Source organism: Plasmodium sp. gorilla clade G2, assembly GCF_900097015.1.
Source record: "Plasmodium sp. gorilla clade G2 genome assembly, chromosome: 8".
NCBI classification, from domain to species: Eukaryota; Apicomplexa; class Aconoidasida; order Haemosporida; family Plasmodiidae; genus Plasmodium; species Plasmodium adleri (nom. inval.).
Genome location: NC_041700.1, coordinates 79196 through 87107, shown reverse-complemented (window position 1 = coordinate 87107; position 7912 = coordinate 79196). Strand labels below are relative to the sequence as shown.

General features: G+C 20.9%; 1 protein-coding gene across 1 annotated transcript; it reads left to right on the top strand.

The window, feature by feature from the left end:
* Positions 1-204: 204 nt before the first annotated feature.
* On the top strand, positions 205-7804 carry PADL01_0801500 (transcription factor with AP2 domain(s); the record flags this gene model as incomplete). Its single annotated transcript, XM_028681350.1, has 2 exons — positions 205-7532; positions 7651-7804. 2 exons carry the CDS (start codon positions 205-207, stop codon positions 7802-7804), a joined length of 7482 nt encoding a protein of 2493 aa, XP_028537736.1.
* Positions 7805-7912: the final 108 nt, after the last annotated feature.

The following is a 7912-nucleotide window of genomic DNA, read 5'->3' as shown; positions in this document are numbered from 1 at the left end:
TTTTTTTTTGTTTCTGTGTAATATCTACATATGTGAATAATTCTATTTTTATTAGTATTATAATTATTTTTATTTTTTTATCTTTTAAAGTTTATATATAAATATATATATAAATATATATATATATTTATATATTTATATATTTTTATTTATTTTTATTTATATGTTTATTTTTTTATATGAGATAAAACCTAAATATCAATAATGGAAGACCTTGAAACTAACGTCGTTGTTGAAAACAATATAGATGAAGACAAGGTACTATACAGTTATCCTTTTAAATATTTTCATTTATTAATATATGCTTTTAAGAATTATTACTTTAATATTTATTTGAAAAAGGTACATAAAAATAATAAAATTAAAAGTAATTCAATTGAAGATTATAAAAAGGAAGAGTTTATTGAGAATGTGGAGGAAATCCAAGAAGTATCACCATCATCATCTTCGTCGTCTTCGTCATCATCATTCAATATTTTAAAAAGTCAATATAATTATAAAAAAAAGAAAAAAAATAAATATTGTGATATAAATAATAAATTAAATTTTATAAAATATAATGAAAAAAGGAAATGCACCAACCGTTCTTATAATAATCGTTATTATAATGATTATCTTAAAAATGATAATCTCTCAAAATATGTCTCTTCTAGAAATAACAAAAAAAATTCGAATTTAAAAAAAAGTTCCAATTTATTTATTAATGAAGAACAGCCTGAACAAGGTCAGGAGGATTTTATAGAATATTCTGAACAAGACATAATAAAATTAATTTATTATTTTATGGAGAATTTTATTTTTAATAAGAAAAAGGAGAATAGAGAAAAAAATGCAAAACAATTAGGAGATAAAACAAATGAATATGTAGATATGTATAAGAAAAAATCTAATAGTGATAAAAATGTGAAAAAAAAAAAAGAAGGAAAAATAAATATAAAAGTAAAGAATATTTCTCCAATGAATGTTGTTAATAAGAATGTTGAGCTAGCTGTTATGGGATGTGACACGGTTTCATTGTCATTACCTGAAGAGATAAAAGGAAAAAATGACTCAGTTATAATAGAAGAAATAGATGAAAAAAGAAATGGAGATGATAAAATAGGAACTGTATTAAATGAGGAGAATGTAAAAGGAAATTTATTAAATGGTTTATTGTTATGTAACAAAGAAGATACAGAAGAGGTTATGAATAAAGAAGTTTTATTAAAAGAAAATAATATAAATGATATAATGAAAAAGGATGTTTATAATAATAATAATAATAAAAATAATGATGATAATTTAAATGTGGAGAATATAGAAAATGATATCAATTCAACAACCTTATGTTTTAAAGAAAAAAATTTGAGCGAGCCTTCTGATGCAACTCATATGAATAATGAGTATGAAGGAAAGAGTATTCAAAATAATGGAGACACCATTGATGATAATATAATAGATGATGAAAAAGAAAATAAAATAATAAAGGATGAAAAGGAATATATGGAAATAGAAAATAATGATGACATTACAAATGGTTGTAAAAAGAATATGAATAAAGAGATATCTATAAAATTGGGAATAAAAAAATGTGTTGAAGAGTCAAATAATATATCGGATGCGTGTAAAGAAGAAGAAAAATTAAAAATTTTACAAATAATTGATAATTATTTACAAAAAAATGAAATGTTTTTTAATATGAACGATATATTTTATCCTTTTACTATTAAGAATTTTAATTTCTATAAAAATAAAAATGAGAAGAATAAAATGAAGAGAAATTCGATAACGGAGAGGAGATTTGTAAGTAATAAAAATAATAATATAAATATATATAATAATAATAATAATATTTGTGGTAGTGGTTCATTGAATAAGATTCAATGTAACATTTCAAATAGTAAGAGTGTGTATACAACTGAAGAGAGTAATAATAATTGCCCATCAAAAGAATATATTAAAAATAAAATATATTTTAGCAAATTAAAAATGGGTTTGAATATGTTATTGAAGCATGAGAAAAAATCCAAGAGAGGAAGACGAACAGGAGGAACTAATAAAAATTATAAAAAAGAATTAGATGATGAAAAAAAAAAGGAATTGATAGATTGTGACAGATTGATACGTGATTCATCAAAAAAGGTTAATAAGGGTAAGAATAAAAATAAGCTCACTGATAATAATAATAATAATAATAAGAGAAACAATAATATGGAAGAAAATATGTTAGATGTCATGAAAGATAATATGAATAATAATATAAAAAATAATTATGTTTATAGTGGGGGTGTTACAAATATTGGTAATGTAAAAAATCAATTAGCTAATTATAATTTTCTATATGAAAATGAAAAAGGATATAATAATATAATAAATAAGGATACCAATATGATGAGAAGAAATATGTTGAATGTAGTAGATAATAGTCATATGAGTATGTGTAATTCAAAAACTGATGATAATTCTAATGTTTTAAATAAGAATGAATCAATGTTTAATGGTACGAGTACAAATAATGTTATAATGAAAATTAATAATAATAATAATAATATTAATAGTAACAACAATAATAATAATAATAATAATAATATGATTATGTTTGCAGAGAATAATGAATCTAATAACAGAGAAAATATTTATAACATAAAAAATGATGGAATGTACTACGATAAGATGAATAATAATATAAAAAATATGGATGATAATTATAATAATAAAAATGACAATGTTGTAAGTTTTAGTAGTAGTCAAGTGAATCCAGTTTATAACGCTGAAGATGATTATAAGAATAAACCTCCTAATGTTTGTAATACATATAGGAATAATTATATACATAATATGAATAATGTGATGAATTATTCTAGAAATAGCCTGAATCCTTTATTAAATGAGAATACTGTAAAAAATGATGAAGATGGTAATATAAATTATTTAAATAATATAGAAAAAAATAAGAATATGGATAATGTTATAATAAGAATGTATAATAAAAAGAATAACACACAACATATGAATGTTCCAACTAAAGATTTTAAAAATGATGTATATAATAAAACAGGACATGTAAACACATTTAATGGAATGAAAAGTAAAACAGCTTCTTTAAATAATGCAGTAGCTGGTTTAATTCCAAATGAACAGATGACAAATGAAGATATATATAATGTTAGATTTAAAAGTGATGAGAATTATTATAATCCCATGAATATGATTGGATATATGGATAAAATGAATAATATGAATAATTTAAATGTCACAAAATTTACCAGAAAAAATAATAATAAGAGTAATAAAAATAATAAGAATAATAAGAATAATAAATATAGTAAAGGTATAAGTAAGGATAAAATAAAAAGTGGGGATGGTAAGAATAATAATGATAGTAGTAATAGTCTTCAAATATTTGAAGATAATAATGATGAATATAAGGATGATGAATATAGGGATGATGATGATAATAATAATAATAATAATAACAATAATAATAACAATATTAATGTTAATAATTATAATAATAATAAAGAAAGTCATCAGGGACATAAGTCAAACGGTGATAATAAAAAAGATAATGATAGGAATAATTGTTATGACAACAATTATAAAGAATATTGTAATCATAATAATAATCAAGATAAAGATGATAATGATAATAATAATAATAATAAGATACATATAAATAATGAAGGTAATAATATAATAAATTCTTGTAATAATAATACGAATTATTTTGATACACGAGAAAAATATATATCCATAGAACAAAAGAATTTTTATTTAAAAAACGAAAAAGGAAAGAATGATGATAAGTTTGTAAGACAGGATCAAAATTGCATACCTACCATAAGCAATTGTAATAATAATATTAATAATAATAATAATAATGATAATATGAATAATAAAATGAGTAGGTATATAAATTTTAATAACAACGTTAATATAAATAATTATAATAGTACTGATAATGATAAATCTTTATATAATGTAAAGAATATTATAAATAATAATGAAGAGAGAGGAAATTTTAGTTATATAAAAAATGTTAACAATATAAACAATATGAATAATCTTCATAATAATAATAATATATTGAGAAATAATACCTTTGATCGATGTGATAATAATAATGCTGTTCATATGAATTATTATGATGATCAGTTGTATAATGTGTTGAATGAAGAAGAAGAAGATAAAAAAAAGAAAAAAAGAAAAAAAAAAAAAAACACATCTATTATTAATAATAATGATAATATTATTAAAGAGACACAACAGGATTTTTATATAACAAATAATATTAATAATAATAATAATATGATGATGAATACACACAATATGTCACAGAATATTATATATGATAATCATAACAATGTAGATTATTTAAATGTAAATGATAATAATATAAACTTATTGAATGACAAAAAAAGTGAATACCAAAAGAAGACGAATAAGAAAAGTGAGGGAATAATGAATGGAAAAAAAAATAAAAGAAAATATCAAAGAAAAGATAGTAAGAATATAAATGATGCGAATGTGTTGACAGGTAATAATTCAGGGTTTAATATATTGCCTTCATTGTTCACAAATGATGAAAGTAAGATTGACATTAACAATAATAATAATATTAATAATATTAATAATAATAATATTAATAATAATATTAATAATAATATGTGTACCTACTATAATTATAATACATACGAAATAATACACAATGATATTAATAATGATGATAAGAAGAAAAAAAAAAGTGATAGCAAGAGAAAAGATCGAAATAGTAAAAAGAAAATAAATATTATTCAAAATAATGATAATAATAATAATAATAATAATAATAATAATAAAGAATGCTTTGAAAATATTGAAATGAATAATTATAAGCAAGAACATGAAAGAGTTACATATGATAGTATAAATAATAATGGTAATATTCAAAAAGGTGATTATATTAAGAACAATATTTATAATAATAATTATCATCTTCAAGATGTTAACACGAATAGTGTTAGTAGTTTAAATAAAGCATCAAGTTTTAATACTATATTTACAAATTCTAGGAGTACCTTTCAAAAGAGTTTATCCTTTAATAGTGATATGACAAACACAAAGGATGACATTAACATGTCAGGTCATAATAATAGTATATCTACAGGTAATTCTGTACAGAATATAAAGAATGGAAATAAGAATCATATAAATAATGTTGAAAGTGTGAATAATATGGATATAATAAATAATGCTGATATTATAAATAATGCCGATATTTTAAATACTTCTAATAGTGATTATAAAAACAAGTTAGATATTATTAACAACAAATTGTATGATCAATTTAATAACTTAAATAACGGAAGATATCATAGTAGTAATATTTATAAAGATAAAAATTCTCGTTTAAATAACTCAATAAATAAAAATATGCATTTAAAATATAATACAAATAATATAATTATTAATAATATGAATAATAATATATTTCCTAACGAATATAATAATAAACATATTTGTGGAAGTGATGACAATATGTTTATGAATAAAAAAAAAGGATCATCTTTATTTATATTGAATGAGAAAGAAAAATGTACTTTAAAGAGAAAGGTTACAACTACGACAACTGGAAATAATAAAACATATATTAATAATAATAATAATAATAATAATAAGGGTAATAAGAAAATAAAAAAAATGATTGGAACGAATATATGTAATAATAATGATGGTAATGGTGGTGGTGGTTGTAGTGTTTCTGCTGCTGCTGTTGATAATGATGGTAATGATGATGTTGTTTGTAATAGAAGTAATATATCTTCTATAGTAAATCAAGATGAAAATAGAATAAATGAATTTAGTAATAATAAAAATACATATATATCTAAAAATTTTCAGGAGAATGATATGTTTATTGAAGAATATAATAATCAAATAATGCATGCTGGAAATCATGACAATACAACTAATAATAGTACTACTGGTAGTCAAAACATGCAAGGTATCTATGATAATAATATGTATACAAAGAATGTTGGCTATTTGAATAATTCAAAAGATGTGAAGCATAGAGGAATGACAACATATATGAATGATAATGATACTGGAGTGATGAAAATGGAGATGTCTATATTGTATAACGATAAGAATGTAAACAATAATAAGGATATTATAAATAATAATAATATTAATAATAGTGGAAGTGATCATACGCGTGATAGCTATCAAAATGTTATATATAATAATGATAATGTTAATCACAATAACGATGATAATAATAATCGAGTAGTTGTAGTATCAAACGAGGGGAACAATAATATTATTATGAATATGAATGAAGAAAATAATTTGTTTAATATTATGGGTAGCGATGAAAATAGGAAAAATGGGATACTACAACAAATAATTGGAAATAATAAAAAAAATGATTACAATGATTATAATAATAATAATAATAATAATTGTAGTAGTTCATATAAAAATGATGTTATAAAATATGATGGATCAAGAACTTCATGCTTATCAAATATAAACAATGAATGTACAAGACGAATGACGTTAAACAACGATGAGAGTAATAAGAGTTATGATTTAAATGATCAAGATCAAGTTTCTTATTTTCATTATAGAAACCAGATGAATAATTATTACTATGATAAGATGAGTGAGTCTTATAGAGGTAATATGCAGGATCAATATAAAGGTAGAGATGATAATATGGAAGGGGTGGCTGTGAAACGTATGAAGAATTCAAAGAAAAAGAAAAATGCTACAATAAATGATAATATAAATGATAATATAAATGATAATCTAAATGTCAATATGAATAACAATATAAATGACAATAATATTAATAGAAGCAGAAATAAGAAAAATAAAAACATCCACAACAATAATATTACTAATAGTAATAATAATAATAATAATAATAATAGAGATGATAATAATAATAAGGTAAATTTTTCTTTTACCACTCCCATAAGACAAAATATATATAACAATGAAAATATGTTAATTCACAATGATATCCATACAATGAATGAGAATAAAGTTTGTAATACATCTTCTTTACCTTTCAACAATGATGAAATAAAAGGTTATGAAGATAATAATACAAATATTAGAAGAACATATATGGAATATCATCAAGAAAATAGTTTAAATGATAATCATTCCATATTCAATGAAATAAAAATTAAGAAGAAAAAAGGAAGAAAACCAAAAATATCTCTAATACAAGAAGAAAGAAATATAAATTTACAAGATAATCAACTTTATGATGTAGATAATAATTTAAAATCATATGTCAATGATGATCATACATATAATACAACTCATAATATAAACCAATCTATAAATCGCAACATTAATCATACAATGAATCATAATATTCCTATTGATCATAATGATAATAATTTGATTACAAATAAAGATATGGATAAGAATAAAACGAACAATGAGTGTAAAAGAAAAGTAAAAATAACTAGAAAAACGACTGATATAAAATTAGGAAATGAAAAAGTAGAAACTGGTGCCTACGACGAAAATGGAGAGAAGGTCTCAGGTGTATGGTAAGAATTATAAGATAAAAAAAAAAAAAAAAATATAAATATATATATAAATATATATATCATATATATCTTATGTGTATAACATTTTGACATTTGTTTTACTTTATATTCTTTATAGGTATGATACTAATCGAAGACTGTGGAGAGTTATGTATATGGAAAACGACAAGAGAAAAACCAGAGGATTCTCGCCACGTATTTATGGATTTAATGCTGCAAGAGATTTGGCAGTACAATTAAAATATGAAATGAACAAAAAAAATAAAAAATAAATAATAAGAAATAAATAATAAATAATAAGAAATAAATAATAAATAATAAAGCCCATATTTTTTCTTTAAAAAAAAAATATTTATATATATAATATATATATATGCAAT